The 19839-nt window shown below is 40.2% G+C and overlaps 1 protein-coding gene across 3 annotated transcripts in view; it reads right to left on the reverse strand.

Moving 5' to 3' along the window:
- LOC124300896 (tachykinin-like peptides receptor 99D) overlaps positions 1–19839 on the reverse strand; it is a 128959-nt gene that overhangs the window by 20398 nt on the left and 88722 nt on the right. For all 3 annotated transcript variants that reach the window (XR_006907356.1, XR_006907357.1, XM_046755387.1), the window contains 2 exons: positions 14476–14694; positions 4873–5023 (listed from right to left, as the gene is read on the reverse strand). Coding sequence is in view for 1 of the 3 variants with exons in the window: in XM_046755387.1 (XP_046611343.1) it covers positions 4873–5023; positions 14476–14694 (370 nt within the window). In the remaining 2 variants the exon portion in view is untranslated. The remainder of the gene's footprint in view (positions 1–4872; positions 5024–14475; positions 14695–19839) is intronic.

Genomic DNA, 19839 nt, shown 5'->3' on the forward strand with positions numbered 1-19839 from the left:
CAGTGGACCGTCTGAAATTTGCATGTATTACAATATGTGTATACGCGACTCGCTCGACTGTTGTATTCGTAATCGATTTAGCAAGAGAGTGGTCGACGAAAAGGATCGAACGCTCCGTAAACTATGTGCTTCACGGGATGCAGGGCACTTCGGTTATAACGTATTTACGTTGGGATAGATAGTCGAAGCGTTACATAAATGCCGAGTACTGTGCAGCCGTGGGCACGCGTGTTATTCATTGCGATTCCGCGCGGCGCATTATCTCTGATTTGCATATTGTAAAGTTTCACCTCGAACAAATGATATCGCTGCGTTGTACGGTGGGTACTTAGGTAACTGCCGTTCTCTGCAATTCTGTATTATAATCGTGAAATCGCGAAAGGCCGCCATTATATTCCTTGCTGTCGCACGTTATAATTACAAGCAAACTTAGGAACGAATGCTATTAGCTGTGAATAGTTTTAATTTATATCGGGAGGTTTTTAGACGCAGCTTCATGTACGTATATTACGTACGAATAGTGAAGATCAAATCCGGAAGTGAAAACTATTTTTTTTATATTTGTTGACTAATTGCAAAAAATTGAGAAAAAAAAATTCTAAATTTACTCAATTTCGTATTTTTATTGGCAATTGTTGTATTTATACGTGTAGGTATACATTATCCGCTTGGCGCGTAAAAATGAAGAATTACCAATAAAAATATCAAAAACTAATTGTAAGTTAATTTAAGAATTTGTTTCCTGCATTTATTCGAGTCAATATACAAAACCATTGCGAAATCAAAAAATGTGAAATAATTCAGGAGTGCTATTTAGAACGAGGAAAGTCATACAAAAAATTATGAACGAAATGAAAAATGGTGAGGGAGAATCATTTTTCCAGTTGGCGTAGAATACCTTATATGCAAGTCTGTAAGCAGTTTAGAGGGACAAAAATATGCGAGGGTTAGTCGAAATGGGGTGTGTTAATCTTCTTAGGGTGCAGAAACTCCAACACCGTTGTATAGTTATGATACATCGACGAATTAACTTCGACAAGGTCTACCACGGTGCTTACAATTAGTTACAGAAATTCTGGGATGGGCGTGTGCGTTTCGCGTCTGCAAATTTAAACACGCACACACCCGTCATCATCATAATCATCCATTACGGTAATTACTCGTCATGTAGAATAGTAGTAATTCATTCGAGTTTGTCATTCGACGTGACGTTGACAACGAGAAAAATTTTGTTTTATACATTCGCTAGAAAATTCTATTAAAATGGGTATCGTTACGATAAAGGTTGAAATATTCTTGTAATCACGAAAATATGATACAAACAATTATTTAGTGTGCTTATACTTGGCAATACTATATTTTATGGTTGTAGCAACATTGACTTCGGTCGCTTATTGTTAGTCCGCTACGTTTTTCCAACTAAATAAAGCCTTGATGTAATTTTATTCTTACACCAACATCAGATAATCGCCGTAGTTACAAGAAAAAATATTACCACAGATTGAACATAATCAAGATGAACAGTAACACGCACCAGATTTTCCTATTACAGTGTCAAAATTCAGTTTTATTTTGTATCCAGAACTGCGTACATTCTTCGGTTATGGTTAAAAAAATGTATGTGCTATAACTCTTTGTTACAAGAAAAATAAACGGGTTCTCCGATAATAAAGCAAACGCCACAGTGAAGCACAGAAAATATAGGGAAAAATCTTATATTCAAGAAATTGTTTGCTCTCAAGTTATCGTCCAGAGAAAAACTGTTTTTACAATAATAGTGGTTGACGCAGCAACCAAATAATTCGTCTATTCGTAACATGCTTTTATCTTAAAGGGCTAAGACTTCCTTGTTTAATTATACAGGGTAAGAAGGATATATAATTAAAAATATACATACATATATGCATGCATGTGTACATATATATATATACATGTATGTAACCGCGACTAGGAATTTCTCCCGATGGCAGCTTCGCTAATAGGGTGGGTGCCATTTATTGTTAGACAAGATTCCTTGGCTGATAGTGTCCGTGGTAAAATGCAAAATGGGAGTGACACAACTTATCAACGTATAGTGAGGCTAGGAACGGATGGCAGGGAAGCTTCGGTTCGCGGGTCCACGAGAGAATCACCTAATTACGTAAGTTATAATGGAGTTTAACGTTTGCCCTGCGCTTTCTGGCCACGTGTCTGCGGCCGTCTGTACAAAGTGAGAATTTCACTGTACAGCCCTGTACAAGCAGGTAAATCTAAAGCACGACGGAGCTCTCAGGCGCGAATCGTGCCCAGCGGGGAGAGAAATTTTAACAGCAGTATCGATTGCTGTCGAGGTGAAGGGAGGCTGCAGCAGGGCGACGGGGAAATTCCTCGATCCTCTTGCAGATCGTGTTTCCACCTTATCGGTACTTACGGTGGTGATGTTGGACAGGCGAGAACCGCCGCGCCTTCAGTCAGGCCAAACGGAACCTCTCATCCCTTCGGAAAAACTCTCTCCCTCCCCCCCCACCCCAGTCCTAATCGCTGGTTTAATTAACGTTAAACCGGCGGTTTAATTACCCGTCATCAACGGCTGTGTGAAATTAATTTTTGATTGAACGTGAAATTTCAAGTGAGAAACTTTTTACCAACGTCGAAGAAAAATACGACACGTCAATTGGGATACCGGAATAAATTGATGGGGCTGTTTCAGTCCGAAGCGTTCGAGGGGCGAATCTCTCCTGATCAACGTTACACACGCCTCCATTAAATCGAGCGATCAAAACTTTTTTCAAACTCTGCCTCAGATTCCGACCCGGCATTGATACTTACCCAGATTGCAATCGCATAAATTCTCTTATCAACTTGCATTTCGTTTTATTTTCATCGAAAATTTTCACCCTCGTGAATATCGGCGTCTAATATTTTTTAATTTGTAATTTAAACTCCAACGATGCTATACGGAAGCGACAAGTATTTGTATATTTGCGAAGGAAACATATTTCATTTAAGTTTATGTTTTTTTTACAACTTGTCACTTCACCAAAGGGATTTCAATTTCGTTGGAAAGTTGAAACGACATCGATGATTTGCTTTCGGCAATATAAATTGAAGTCGATAGTGCAAAGATTTGCATGGAAATGGTTTTGTTTTACAGGAAAATTGAAAACGTGCGTATTGAAAAGATTTTCTTTCTTATTTGCCCTATGCTCTCTCTCTCTCTCCTCTGCTTGTTCCCTTTGTTCGTACGTTCAATCAGCTGCTCCAGACTCGCCGGGTCGACGTGTCGGCGTTTTCGATAAACGGAGGCCCAACTTGCCGCTGAGCTTAGCCCACCACTATTCAGGTATACCTGATGGAAAGGAAATGATTTTCATCCACTAACTTCCTGCCAATCGAAACGACGAGAAGCGTCAGAAACGCCGTAAACTCGCGCTAACTTCTTTCCGATGGTGTTGGCCGTTGGTGGCCGTAAATTGAGTAACTGCCGAAACGCCGAATCTCGCGGACGTAATAAAATAATAATATGATAACTCGGCTTTACGAGTTCGGATTATCCAGATATTGTGGGGTCGGAGGCAACGCCCGACACTCTTCACCGGCTACCTTGGCCGCCAGATCTTTACGTTATTACGCCTCTGTTAACCTTAGATATAGAAGGTCCGCCTTCGAGCTGGGGGTTCCTTTCTATCGAGGTTACAGCCTCGCAAATATTCGCTATCAACCAAATCTGAGAAAAAGAAGGCCAATTTTTAGCAAAATTAGTTGTAAGGTTGAAGGTACAAGTTAATTCGTTAATCTGTGCCTTTTGTTGCTTTTTGATGCTTATAGAGCACTTCTGAAAAAATTAATATTTACGTCGTAGAGTGATCAGTTTTTGCGACATTACTGGCCCCCTCATTGCTCAATTGTAACATGAAGTGCAAATGTGATGTGTCTTTGTATAGTTTTTTTTTCCGCTAAAAAAAAGAAGAATACCAGTTTCTTATAGTTGCAATTCCTTCCACTCCACTAGTTTTTACTTTATCGGTTAAGCTTCATCTTCCGAAGCTAACATGAATCTCATCGTAAAAACACGTTAAACCTCACGCTAAAAGGTCGGTGAAGGTTTGTAAGACGAACCTAGCATTGTCAGGCATTTTTTATTTTTAATTCCAATCTTTGAATATCCTAGAAAATCCGCGGTGTACGTTTTTCCCCTGTTACCGGGTTATATTTTGACTGTACGAGCGTAGAGTTGTAGCATATAATTTACAGGCGGCTGGGCGCTTCGTCTGCTCAGCGGTGCATTAATATTCGGTACAACATGGTATAACTGCAGCGGTAATTGAAAATAATTACGTTAATTAAAAGCGGCCGAACATCCCTGCGCCGCATAATGATCTGTTTCATCTTCATAAAATACCATAGACGTACAGGTGAACGAATGCATACCGTACGCATCACTTTGTGAGAAATGGAGAGCACGTCCCGTGCAATGTACAATTGGAGACAATGAATCTGAGACGGCTAATTTTTTACACTAGACCGTTATGTTGGCAACACAGAAACCTACAGCGCCACAGTCGGCCGAGCGCGAAACAAACTCAATCTCAACAAACATAACATAATGACTTGTTGGATTGACACGTATTCTAAGGTTAGATTCGATGATCGTGGGTTATGTTATGTTTATCGAGATTGAGTTTGTTTCGCGCTCGGCCGACTATGGCGCTGTAAGTTTCTCAGTGTTGCCAACATAACTGTCTAGTGTAGAAAATTAGCCGTCTCAGACTCATTGTCCCCGAATGTACATCCCGGATCGAAAGATAAAGCGGCTACACGTAACGTACGCCGTAAGTTTATTCGGCGAAACGTACGTTGGCTAAACTAATAATATTTCAATCTAACACTCACTCTTCGCTTGCTGCGAATGTTATCCAACTGGCGCTGGGTTGCTTCTCCTATGCTCTGGGAACCCCATAATTCAAGACCAACTCTGGCGTACGTAAACGTCATTGATCCAATCGGCAGGAAGTACGTGAGTATCATGAATATCACGTTGTATCTGTAACAGAGGGAGAATAAACAAGGTAGAGTATCGGATGGACGTATTTTTTCCACGAAGGACGTCCTCGAGTTTACACCCATGAACGGTATTACGTTTTTCTTCGAAATCGAGATCAAGTCCGCCGGATTTCCCACGCGTTCACGCTTATTTGCGTTCTGCGTTCTCTCTTATGTCAACTTGAGCCTAAGTTGACAGGAAAGTGAGGACGTGCCTCGGGCACAGTTCGGAATCGAGTTTCCCGAATCGCTTCGGTCAGTCCTTGTACGCGTCTTGGATGACAGTCGTTCGGACCAATCAGGGTACTGCTTCAAACTCTCGGCTGTCGTCGGCCAAGACGCGATGATTTGGCTATTCAGGATGTTTCTATTGTCATTGAACATCCACGGCATGTCTAGCTTCAAGGCAAGATACGAGTGTAACAGCGTGCACGACCGGGAGTCGAAATTGAATTGACATTGATTACCATCCAGAATCAAACGCGTTAATTATGCGTCATCTGTTTTGCTGAGTTGAAAATTGTGAAACAATTCGTGACAAAATCGTTTCCTGAACAAAGTTCCATGTTCGTTTTGCGGTTCACCGGGTCCGGAATTAACTCGAATATTTTAGATTTCGTCACAATTGGCATTATTACTTATTCCAGCCGTTATTGTGTTGTTGCAATTTTCGGACAATACGACATGCGGAGGAACTTTGTATAATACCTACGTCTATAGTAACAATAAAATTGACCCTCTATATGGATAACTACATTTGTATTATACACGCCGGCACCGAATGTAATTTTCATCCGAATCACAAACTAATATGGGTAGTTGTTGCGTGTTAATAATAGGTATGGCCGAATAGCTGTGTAGCTGAATTCGCTCGCGAATGACTACAAATTAGTTACACATTGTGTATAATACAATACAGCGTAACGCTTTGTTCCTACTCGTTATGTTCACTTTATGGCGTGTGAGATTAATAAATTCCGCCAGCTTGGATGTATCAAGAAAAGTAATTTCTTACCCTCGACACAGTGTTTTTTTTTTTTTTTTTTTCCTTTTATGATTATCTTACGACGATTCAGGTAATTTTTGGTCATTTTAACCCTCCATTACGTAATCTTCATCACAAAAGGGGCGTCGGTGTAAAAAATCGTTCCTTTATTCTTCTTCTTCACACTTCCGTGAAATTCTTAATTGGCATTCTAGATGTGCGGAACGCGACGCCAGCTTTGTACTTGAAACGTCTTGAAGTGTCTTAATTGAAACCCGAATAGCGTGAATTCTCTCCGAAAGGTTATATAATACATTCAAGAAGTTTGAATAGTATGAAAATTGTTAATAAGTTATACAATATGTACAATATTGGGCTTAAATTTAAAAATTCGGTATCCGTAATCATCCGTGAATTTGATTAGGGTGAAATTTCTCTAAAACTTTGTGGAACAATTAAAGTTCTCGCTTGGAGAACGTGAGATTTGAAGTTTTTAACGACCCATCGGGCAAGAGCGCTGATAGTGAAATTACACATGTCTCGGGAAGATGTAACGTCGTCATTTATGCGTAGGCATGCGAGAGCTTGCGGAATGGTAGGAACCCCGAGGAAATCTTCAGCCCCGATACAGTAATACGTTATAAATTCCACAAGATTGACGGCGGTGGATTAGGCCGCGGTTTAACGTCTCGAGAGCATAATTAATTGAACGAAAGATTCGTTCATTAGCAGCGGGATTTCGAAAGCGAGTGTTATTCCGCGAAATGCGTTGCTTACCGGGTCCTCTCCTCTTTCCGTCAATTTCCTTAATTTAACCGGATTATTAATCATTATCGCCATTGTTTATCTTAAAATTATACCCACCAATATTATTATACACGTGTCGTTGAGCTGTGCGCTCTGTAACATCGGTTGCTCTAGGAGAGGAAATTTCTAATATGTTACAGGTCTAATGTATTATAAATGTAACAATGCCTACTGACAATCGTATTCTTATTTAACGATGTCAACTTGATTGCTCGGTTATCCAGGGTTCCGGAACAATTGAAAACAAAATGTAATTTGAAGATTATTTAATATTTTGAGTCACGCGTTATTGTACTGAGTCAACTTTTGTAACAAGATGGTGATCAAAGGTTTTTCAGGTCGCTGAATACAAATCGGATATCAAATTTCAAATATTTAACTCGACGGATCCAATATGGCGGACGAAAATTAAAAATTTTCTCGAATCCGGTCAAAACAATGCTGTGCAGGGGTTTTCGGGGTCGTTGATTACAAATCTGAAACCCGATAATTAGTGACTCGAAAAACTTATGTTTTATCTAAAACACGTATTATGTGTAGAGGGGTAACTTTCTCGGAAATGAATTCTGCCTTCAATTTTAACAAACTTTCAATTAATTTGTTAATATTTTACATTGTATCGCAACAATTACTCTCGAGTATTGAAAACCAATTAGTATACTGTCAGAAGTAGCAAAAAACCGCAAAGAAATATGTTGAAAAAAGAAAAAGTTCGCTGAATATACAAAAAATGGATATAAAATAGGTGTTGAGAATATTTACCACCGTGACTCAAAGGGTTAAGCCGTTGTTGTGACGATAACCATGGCGCTAGAACATTTTTAGTAACTTATGAAAAATAAAATTATTATCAGTCTACGTACTTGTCAAAGTAAACAAATCCCCTGTCTCTGCTGACTTCTTTGCCGTTTCCACGAGCCCTTCTTTGTCGATTATTGTTTTTTATGGGTTTGCTCCGGCGTCAGATTGATATACGAGCTATGGAAACCAGGTACCTAAATACATGCCTGCCTATGTGCTGCGCGTTATATGCGCGTGTAGACGCTGTATAATTTATGACTGTATGGATCACGCGTGTATAATTTTCGCATTTAGAGCGATACGGAGGGGACTAGACCGTTTTCAACTAGCATCGTTAACCTTTCAGTTTTCACGATGCGTTACGGTTTTCTTTAGAAATCCTGAGCGATGCTCTTCTATGCAACCAATGAAAAAACTCGTCTTCTTATCGTTGCAATTCATGCGGTCTGCTGTACGTGTCAGCTTTGTACCGAGGTAAAATTACGCCTTTCGGTACATATACCTGCAACGTAATCCTCGTGATTCGAAGAATGTTGTCCTCGGTTCGAATTGTCATCTCGAATCGTTCGTGAATGGGATCAATTTACTTAATGTATGATTTGTCGTATGAATTTATTTGTAAAGTTAATACAAAAGCGCCAGACAATAATGTTCTTCTCACGCTTTAGCATTCATCTTCCAAAATCAAGACTCGACACCGCGAACAGATATTCCAAAGCATTTCAATTTTTCCTTTATCGCACTGTTATTGCGTAGGCTCACGAATTTACTCATCCAACGATGAGAACAACGATTTTTAAGCTGGTACCCTGTTCGATTTCGACGTTAACGTATACATATATCTCCAAACATCGAGGTCCACCTATGAAATCTCAATAACAAATTCGTAGAATTCATGCTTTCTCTTTATTTATGCGTAAAATGCAAAATGCATCGAAGTGGTTTTGTTCAGAATTGTGTATAGAATAGGACTGTCATGCCTTTTTTATTTTTGGGTTTGATATACGTGTACCTTGATATTTGGAGATATATTATGGAAATAAATGTCTCTAAATCTGGCTCGGTTTTTATGAATAATTCATCGTTGAAATGAAATTGGTCGTACAGAATGAGTGTTTGGGAAAATTAAAAGAAGATTCTTCACTGCATTGCAAAGCTTTGTGTAATTATAACAGTTACAACGGTCAACTTGTACGTGGCCGACATATGTACATATACAAACGTATATAATTGTGGCGTGCATTAGCGCCGAACCGGGATCAAATCCCGGGGATTTTGCGAAAGCTTGCTTCGCATGTAATTTTCATTTGGTCCATATTCCGATGAGCAGGATGCTGCAGGTCCGAGTGGGTGTACCAAGTTTGAGCCACAACGTGCGGCGAGGGGACGTCTTTAATCTAGATACATATATAAACACAAATACATACCGATACATACGCATCTGCTTGCCCGGAGACCGCTTAGGCATGTACCAAAGTATGCGATAAAACTAGCCCGAGGGTACGTACGCGGTATATTAAAAGCGCAAAGCCACCGCGGTCGTTGAAATATCGACGAGTAGACGCGAGGAAAGGAGCAAAAAATTTGGCGAGCCCGGGGATATTTTTATGGCATTATCGTTATCTCGGGCGAACTTTCCGGACTTTGTCTGAGTCCTGATAAAAGTGTTGATATATGTTGTTGGAGTTTTTTTTTCATCTCACGGTTAGTCCTCAAAATATTTACAGGGTGAAACTATGAATTCTAGAGAGTCTGAATTGGATTAAAATTCATATGTACTTCGAAACGAATGACAAAGTACAACATTATTTTACGACTCATAGCCGTAGGGAATAAAGTGCATTTTGAACTTGCGAAAAGAAGATTTTTTGCTCAGGAATAATCGGTTTAATCGAATCTTAAAATTTCTACGGACTTATGAGACAAAAATTAAATTCTCTCGCAGCAATTCAACGAGGCTACACGTTATACGTATAATTAATGTAATGTATTTGTGATTTTTTTTCTCTCGCAATTAACGACTACATAGGCAAGGATTCATTCTTCGGCAAAGGAACATACATTCTATCACCGGTGACGACAAAGAGGGGAAAAAAAATTCGGCATATCTCGTTCGGGATGAAAACGTTTCGTCCTGAGTTATACGATCCGTTCCATAAATCATATGCAGGCTGCGGTTTCATTCCGCTTCGTTCGGCACTCCCGAGTCGCCGAACCTTTTTCTCGAGCAAGATTATCTCTAAATTTTTTTAGCTTGGCTAAAATCTGGTATAATCAAGTGGCGTGATAATATTTCATTATAAAAATCGGCTCAAGGATATTATTATTACTATTATTATTATATCGATATTAATTTCCAGTTTGAGGGCGAATGCCGTTCGGGACATGGATGAATAAAGAATTCCTCGATCCTTGAATACCTACATGACTTTTTAATTTTCATTCAAGGATAATGGTTATCGACCTCGCTCGAATCGATCCATCCTAACGGGGATCGAGAGGCAAAGGGTTGCGCCAGAGGGGGAAGCAGGGTTGACCCTGGAATTGCGGCCTCCTCGAGATGGAATTCAGGAATTCCATCGCATTTCAAACACTCGAAGAATGTCGGGTGAGACGTGAATGCACAGTTGTGACCCGCGGCGAACGTATCCCGAGGGTGCGTCCATGCCCGAGGATGCCACGCGAAGAATGAACGAGGCGGGCTTTACTTCTGACGCCAAAACAGAACAAGTTTCTAAGTTATACACGAGCTACTCCTCAAAGGATAACTTTGGCCGTCAGACCGTGTTGATGCATCTACGAGAGTATGATAAACGGCATACTCCGGTGTTTACCTAAATCTTCTAGCCTAAGACTAAACTTGTTTCGTATTAGTTGAAAAAATTGTCGCGAGTACTTCGCTATCGGCGATTCTGCTGAAAGGTTTTTTTGGTTGAAAATAAAAGAAAATTCTTATATTCTTTCTCTTGTCCAGAGATGAATGTTTGAACAAGATTTACCCGTCTGCTTGAAAAAGTTCCGATTTACCTCGTTTCAACTTCGCTGTAGTTTCCGAGAGGTTCGCATGTTCAGTGTTCACTGTTGTCTTATCGATACACTTTGTGCTTTTTCTTTTTGCTTTTGCACAAATGAACCCTACATTTCGTTCTTATCCCTAATCTAACAACTTGAAAACACTTCCTTTCGCATGTAGTTCGGAGGGCGAAGGAGAGAGACAGGGTGAGATTTGCAGGTGCTACATGGCTTCGCAACTTTTGAGAGGGTTAAAGATTTGCTAGGATTAAAGTCGCGGGCTTCCACAACATCTACCGATGCAGCAATGGAACTGGCGAATACCTTTGTACGTAGTTTGACACGATTGTCGCAGCTCTGTGTTCGCCTCGAGGAGAGTGCAGGTAAGACGGATTCTTAAATCCTCCGAGAGTCGGCGAGGAACGCGGGTTTCTTGGAAAATACAACGTTGTTGATTTCGCGATAGAGCGAAATAGGAGTTGCGAACTTTGCTTTAGATTGAGCAAGTAGATGGCTGCGAGTCTGGAATTGTTATTGCATAGCGTCCCTGAATATTTGAAATAACCTGATCCGTTTGCGTAACCTTCACCTCTGCAGGACTCCGTTTCTTTGCTTTTCTTCCTTTATGCTTATCCAATATCTTCATTCGCTCAACCGCTCCAGGTGAATCGAAAGTGCAGAAATTAGTATTCGAATCGCGTAAGCGACGGCATATTCCGGCCATAGACAAACTTACGACGGAAATAGTTTTCGACATTATATTCAAGATTTTATCGTCAGAGTTACAAATATTATTCCCATTCCATGATCGAATGTCGGTAATATCGTCTCGGATTTCAGAGAATTTTCAGCACCGAACTCCCATCAACCCCTTGTGACTTGCTGAACAAGCAATTTTCTCCTTCAAAGTTTCTCACAGATATCTCATCCCTCTGTCGGAAAAATCTTTGCTTTTTCACCGCCACAAAGGCGGCTCGTAATTGCAGTACGGCGTAAAACTTTACGTTTCGATTAAACCAAACTTCATCACTAAGAAAAAGATAAAAGTAAATAAATAAATAAATTCATCACTCAACGTCTGTTATAAATTAGTTTCAGCATTCAAGTCCAAAAGCGACGTCGAGCAAAGAATAATAAATTTAAACACCGCGCGAAAGGCAAGAAGACTGTTGGTTTTCTTTTATTTCTTTGACACCGTGACTGATAGCGCTGAAGAAATTATAAGAAACGCAAAATGCTTCCATGCACAATTCTGAGTTGGAGAATTTTTTTTGCCGCTATTCACGAATGAGCTTCCAGCCTATTTGATGCTTCACCTCAAATTACGCCGCGACTTAAAACGAGCCAGATGAGTTTCATTTTTATTCGGTGTAAAAAGCGTCGCCTAACCGTGCGAAATTTTTCCGACTCTTAGCCTGTTGTCGACACCTCTCTCGCTCATATTTACACCCCTGCAGGCCACTGAGAGGGTGCGATTCCATTTCAAAACCGAGGGATTGACGAGCTTTTACCGTAAAGGCGAGCACCAGCCTTTATGTAAATTCTTTATTAACTTTATCTCATAGTCCTCTCTAAACAATTAATCTTCCGCACAATGGTAATATTATAATTCTTATAATGATCGTTCTTACGTCATTGTCGCGGTATACATTGCGGTAAGTTTAATCAACACCAGTCGACGAATCAGTTTTCGTCTGTTTGCAATGGAAGGTTACTGTGTACAACGGAGCTGTTTTTTGCTGTAAAACAATTCAAATCGGATTTCATTTACTCCGTTTGTGCTGATCAACGTCGCCCCATTTTGTCTCATCTTACAGCTTATTGCGTTTATTAGCTCAAAACCTGATATTCAACTTAATCGCCTTCAACCTCGGTGTCTAAAAAAAAATACTACATCCTTGTTCACATTGTTGTTTCTCAAGTCTCCGCAAGAAAACATACTCGAGTAGCTACGATGTGATTATGATTTATGATCGGTTCAAATCAAGTCTATCGAAAAACACCGAGTCAGTATTTAAAAAATAACTGTCTCGCAGTTGAAAAATTTATTAGTCAAACGAAGAAGCAGCTCGCGGATCGATAGTCTGATCGATTGATGGATCAAGGATCACATTCTGTCAGCAAATATTGTACGCGACGCTGTCGAAGCGTTTGCGAATGCGAAATGAGACCGAGTTTGATGCTGTCGTTAAGCTTATTACCTCGCGATAAAGTGGCTTATTTGGGAAAATTCGAAATGGTTTATGCATGAAGCAAAGAGAGGAGCGACTACCTTTTTCGCGTGCATCCTTGCGACACTTTGATAAATTACCCAACAAAATGGATCATTACGATTCGTCGCAGAAATCGTAACGTTTTATAAACCGAAGAGCGTCACGAGGTTTGAAATGCTTTTAGTGAGTGCCCGGCCACAGAGGGTGCGAATTTATGGAGGTATTACTGTTTTCATAAAGCTCTTTGAAAACACGCCCTTTGCACTCGGGGAAATCGTTTAGAACCGCAAGAAAACGGACTGTGACAGAGCAGTCTGCTATCGTAGAATCTGCTCTTCTGGCGTTAAATTCATAATATAAAATGCTACCCGAGACCGCGTCTCACTCTGCCTTCATGCCTCGGTTGGTGGAAACCTGCACGTGACAGCTGCTCGAAACAGAGATATTTTACGTACCTATACCTGTACATTACACGTGACATGGGGGGGAATTTCTTATATACAATGTTGTACTACACACCCACCTGATTTAATTTTCATTCTACTAATGTATTTCCGCGCCATTATTAACGATGGAGAAACGTTGGCAACCATTCGGCGACAGGGTTTGAACCCGCGGACTTAAAATTTATGGTGGCGAGCGTTCATTTTATTAAGGGAAACGGCGCGTTCCAATTTTTATAATTATCCGCACAGACCTGTCAGTGTTATCATACTTGGCTTCCGAATCAAGCATTCCAAGAGGTTTAATCGAAGTTTTTACACTCGCGTAAATTTTGATTAAAAAATTTCTGAAACGATCGTTAACGAAATCTTACCAAATTGAGAATACGATCGAAATTTCATTTTTCCTATACATGGCCAACTCCGCCCGAAATTAAGGTCAGGTTAAAGTGCGTAGAACGAGTTCGCATTCGTCAACGTTTGCACATCAAAGTGCCAAGGCTAGACGTGACTACATTACAGTTTGCTTAAGGCTATCATATTCTCTCAAACTTGGTTATGACTCGCGGCAAGAGAATACAAAGCAAATGCGCACGTACTACGCGTCTGTGAAGTACAACTCGCTATGCCTTTCGAAAACGATTTTCTAGCTACTTGATTTACTTCGCTGTAAAATTTAACGCTACGTTCTTCAGTACCTGCCTATCTGACTTTGACGTACGTATCAAGGTTCTTTTGTTTTTCTCGCCCTTTTTACCCCAAGTTCTACTCATCACGTGCTAGGTGCATTTTCATAAAACAGTTTCTAGGCTTTCACCCAGACCGTGCAAAGGTTGAATTTTACGGCATCAAGCCCGGACGGTTATAAACTTATACATACATGTATATGTACATTGTAAATATACACAGCGATAACTTACTTTTGATTAAAGCAATATTTCCCCGCCCCGGGTACTTTATTAGCGCGGAATGTGCGCATGTGGATAATATAATATAAGCTGTCTATGCGAACGCGTCGCAACGGATGAGAATTCACCCGAGTCGATTGGGGTTGGTACCGGCATTATCGGGAACGTGATCAGAATTCATTGCGTAGGTAAATTGGTACGTATTCGCAAAGCGCGGGGAAGGTGACGCGTAGGTACGCCCAAGGTACCCACCGGAGGTTCTAATTCGTCGGATCGGTACTTACAGATATTCCCCGTAGCTGAGGCCGTCGTCATTGCTGTTCGGCCAATCGCTGTAGCAAATTACTCGGACCTCGCCGTTGTCGAACTTCTGCGTGAAGGTAGTGTAGAACAGGAGCATCGGAAGGGACAAAATAGCGCCGACCATCCATATGGCGACCGCAATGCACAAGGTGGCTCGTCGTCCCATTCGCGGTCTCAAGGGATTCATTATCGCCATATACCTGCAATCAGAGTTAATCACGCGGTTAGCGCTACGTCGAAAACTGTGCCTGAATCATATTTCACACGGGTATGCAAAATTGACCGTACGAGTTATCTCGGAAATTCGTAAGATTTGATAACAATAATTTACCTAGTCTTGACACGGGAGACTAGTCACCACTTATATAGGGTTTCAAACATGTTCATGATATGCATATAACGAGGAATACAATACAATTTTCATCCATGCAGTAACCCTTGCAGGGAAAACTTTTCACTGAAGATCATGGCCAAGCGATGATGGTACATGGGGTTCGGTTACATTTTTGTGATTAATAACTCAAAAATCAATCGAATCATTTCAATTAAAGTTTGGTTGACAAACGGCTCTGCAGATGTTTCGGATCTCATCGGAATAGTTTATTGTTTTCTTTTTGCTATCATTCGTATCGCTCCAGCTTTCAGTCCAATTCACGTAAAATGCACCTGCAGTTCGCATCTGTAATGAATAATATCCCCAGCTGTTTCGAAACGGGATCTATCATGTAGAAATTTTTCGGGTAGTTTAATTGTTTATCTCACAATCAACAATGATTACGAGGCTTCTATGTACTAAAATTTGTTAATTATATTTTGGTAATCATTCTCAAAAATATTCATGTATAGCGATCCAGAATGCAGTTTTCAGAAACAATCGATTGTACTACCATTTTTTCTCCACCGTCCATATCAACCGCACCATAAATTACGTAATTCATTAAACTTTTCGGTTCAATTTCCGATTTGGAGCTTACGGGGATGCCTCGCCACCAAATCCATCGGTTCGTTTCGGATCATCGAGCAGTGAGTCTTAAGGCTTTGTCTTCGATGGGGTTTAATCGGTGAACCAATTGTTCACTTCGTTGGAAAGAATGATGACAGTTGACAATGAAACAGTGAATGATGACAGGTAGAGTGAAATGGAGGAACCGTGTGAAACGATTTCGCCACTTGTTTCGTGTACCTGCAAGTACCAAGACTTGAAATCAGAACCACGGTGAAAAATCATTAGCTTACCGTTTCGGATAAGTCTTATAATGAGTGAGTAGTGAATTATATGCGTTCGAATTTTCGATAGTGCTCGTGTTCAGCCTGTATGGGACTTGTGCTTTTGAATCATGGTTTATCCTCATACATGACGGCAGATGGCACGGGAGTAAAGTTGGATCGTACGTTTTGACAGGATATTGGCTCTCACTGTGCGAAACTCCAAAGGGTCTCAAGGTCGACACAAAGAGGCAGTAAATATTGCCAACGGATGGGTCATGGAGCCTCCTGGCACCTATGAACCGATCCCTTTGGAAGCCTGAGATTTCGGTATCATTTTATTCGGACGATCGTGTACACACAATGCGTACCTAAATCAGGTGAAGCTTTGTCTGAGGTGTTTCATTCGTCAAGGTGACAAGGGTGACGACGGTTATTGCTTTTCCACAATCATAGGTATTTTGAGTATTTTATTTTTGTCAAGCTGGTATGTTTTATTGTTAGGAGGAGTTTGACACTCGCTTTCAGTTAGGGTCAAGGTAACCGCCCGCACCGTCACGATTCTGGTTATAAAACCGCAACTAATGCGGATAGGAATTCAGACGCAAACTGCAAATTTTGGTGGTATAACTCAACTTTTCTCCATGTATTATATAAATTTATTGGGAGCGAAATGTAATTCAATCGTAGTAACATACGTGCGATGGTGACATATTGACGTTAAAAATTAGTTACAAGGAGGGATGAGTCTTCGGAACTATAAAAATATTCACAAACCTGCTTAATCATTGCGAAGCTCGAACGTACCATCTTCCGTCTTTACAATCGGATTAGCTTGAGGAAAGTTTCGTGGGTCGTTCCTTGAAATTACTCGATTAAGTTATTTTGACACCGGGGCGTCTGCCCTGTCAGCATGACTCAGCTTTACACGAATATTCACGAGGAAAACGAGGAATCGAAACAGATGCTCTGAATGATGGCAGAGGGGATGAGAATGAGAAGTAACAAAGAAGAATTAAGACGGAAGAACCTGAAGGGAAGACGATAATCTTACTAATTTAACACCGCGCGTCCAATGGTCCTGTTATACTTTTTTCGAAAATAGACATGGACTCATCTTGAAATATATTAGGGCGCCGACGTCTCGATAGATACAGAAGACAGGGACTAATTCCGGCCATTATGAAAATAATGTTATCAATTACAATTAACTCTGTTTCGAACTCAAGTGGCGTGCATGTAACGTGTGCCTAACTAATTATTATACATTTGCAATCATATTCAGCGCATTTGCAACATGTGTCGTATGTATCTGACCGTTTAGTATTGTAGTATAGTATAAGTAGCGTTACTTACGGTCGTTCAACTGTCTGTATCAGAGGTGTAACTCTGAGATTGTGAGTTTCTGTTTCGTAAATTACGTCCCTGTTCGAGGATGAGTCGAAAACTGTGGAATCATACCCGTGATATAAATTCATCAAGGGCTGAACGTTCTGTCGATATAAATGTCACTTGAGAAATTACTCAATTTTTTGAAAGCCTATTTTCCGTTATTATCAATATGAAAAATGATCGACTAAATTTTCTGTAATATCTATGGGGATGCTGAACTCATATCTCACCATCGATTAATTATCCCATCAACTATGAATATAACATCTCGTCTGTTTATCCAGAATGATCTAATTCCCGGTATATTTCAATTTAAGTTTATATTGCATTCTGGGCGTTCATATTTCGCTTATCCAATTAAACCCACCACGTGTGAAAATTATAATTAGTCGGGGCACTTCATTTTCATTTCAATCGCGAGTTTGCTGCATTATACATATCGGCAATACGGGTTTCGCGTGGGATAATTAAATCAGCTGATTGAAAATGTGAAATTTGAGCTTAACCGATTCTCGTCAATTTTTCAAACACGGAAATGATAACCAGGAATTTTATACTGAGAACTTTGAAATTTAGCTTGCGAGTTTCTGCCTTTGCAGGCTTGCAAAGATCGACCATTCCGAAGACATCGGAATAAATTCACTGGATATGTGGGACTCTAGAATTGAAAGCACTGACTGGAATAGATATATGTAGAGCTCCGAAACCCATCAGTGACATTCAGTTCCAGTTTGAGCTACTCTATTTCCACTTGGGATCGCGCCGTGAACGCAAAAGTAAATCCACAATATTAGGTGGTGAAATTGCATGTTCGTTCTACTACTCAACGCTATTTACGTCCACCGATATTTTCGCTTCGTCATATCGGCAGTCGTTGTTTTTTATTTTATTTTTATTTTACACAATTTATGATTTTTCCTAGAGTTACTGTACCTTCGCGATATTGATCGCAAGAGAAGGGATTGAAACACCTGCCGTTCGTTGTGTTGACAGCTCAATTATCCGAACAATTTGTTGTTAAGATGTTAATAATTTTACAGTGAATGGGATTAATTGAAATAAATCTGTCGAGTTCATTTTGTATATTATGTATTGTATACATAGTATTCAGTTAAATTTCCATTCCCGTTCTCTCCGACAGATTAAAACGTTACGGTACTCGTATTTGTTTGAACTAAAGTAATTAGACACAACGTTATGAAATATGATAACTTTACTTTGTTCGTAGAAATTCGCACGAAGGTGCATTTCTCTTTGGCGATGGCATATTGTGTAACAAGAAAGCAGACTCGGTATTTTCGGGCCGAGCGTAAGTTCGCAATATGAGTCGTAGGTGAGTCGAAGACGAATATTGCAAATACGCGAGGTGAAAAGAACGTTGCCTCCTTGTTGGACACGATACTTTACATAACATTTACGCTAAATGGAAAAAAAATGGGATTTACAGGGTGTGCAATTCGTAGCAGTAATGCCCACTAAAACCTCGAAGTTACGGATTTTTTTGAACATTATTACTCTTACAATAAAATATATAGGTACTGAGAATGTGTTCGAAACCCGTGTATTTTAAATGGGGAATGAAACGGTACGTGTTTTTTTTATTATTTGAATTTGATTTGGGGGGTGAGACGGAAAAAATTCGTCAACACTCTAAATATCGGACACCCTTTTATATAAGTATAATATACGTATGTATTATGTGGTACGCATGAATTCTGCAGTAACTTCTTACGGTGACTAGTTTGCTGGTTGTACAATTAGTCAATCTAGCCAAGTCGCGCATGCGAAACGTGCTCCAAGATTAGTGGAATCCCAAAACGTCGAATATTTAGCGTGTGGTCGTCTTTGTGTATCCGAAATTCTAAGGATCAGTTCAGGATTGGTGTCGATAAATTCCGAAGTAAGAAGCTCAGCCCAAATCCGTCTTCCCTTTCGGGTGATTGCACTCAATGCCGGTCTGTACATTCGCAGAACATCGAATTGATGTTGAAAAACGTGAATCTTCTTCGTCTGCTTTCTTGATTTCTATCAATGTAGCGGCTCAGAGTAAATAATTTAATTTAAATAGAATCGCCTGACTTTCTAATAGTCTTATGCGATTTGTTCACCGTTGATTTTTCTCCTGTAGATTTGCTCCATATAATTAAAAATTTACTACGGTAGCTGAAACAATTAGAGAACCCAGGCGGAAGTATGATTAAGAAATACCTGAGTAAAGACTACACGTCGAACGCACTCGCGTATACCTATGTATACTATATGTATAAGTGTTTCGTGAATCCGGGACCGGCCAGTAAAGAGAAGGTAAATTGAAAACACACGTACTGCAATGGGTGAAAACGTCTCTGTGAAAAAGAGAAGTCAACGAGAAGTGGAGGCCAGACAAGGCTCGAGGTGCAGTGGGACTTGAAAAAATAAGCCTCGTAAAGGAGAGAAAATATGGAAGGGAAAAGCCGAGAACGAGAATAAGGGCAATTTGACGAGATTCTATAAGCCCGGTACACCCACGCAATCACCACAAAAGGTAGGAATGGAGCTTTTGTGATTCAGAGTAACGCGATATTCGCGACACAAATGGCTTTACTGGACAGGGAAAATTTGTCGCAGCGCGTTTTCGTATATTTCTTACGACGGAAATGATTGTGTGACGCATAAAAGACGTGCATCCATGCAAAAGTTTATTTTTTATCGTACGAAAAGAGAAGAGCGAAGACCTGGAGTTTGAACAGCGTGAGTAGGCGAAAAGA

The sequence above is a fragment of the Neodiprion virginianus genome, chromosome 3, assembly GCF_021901495.1.
Source record: "Neodiprion virginianus isolate iyNeoVirg1 chromosome 3, iyNeoVirg1.1, whole genome shotgun sequence".
In the NCBI taxonomy this organism is placed as follows: domain Eukaryota; kingdom Metazoa; phylum Arthropoda; class Insecta; order Hymenoptera; family Diprionidae; genus Neodiprion; species Neodiprion virginianus.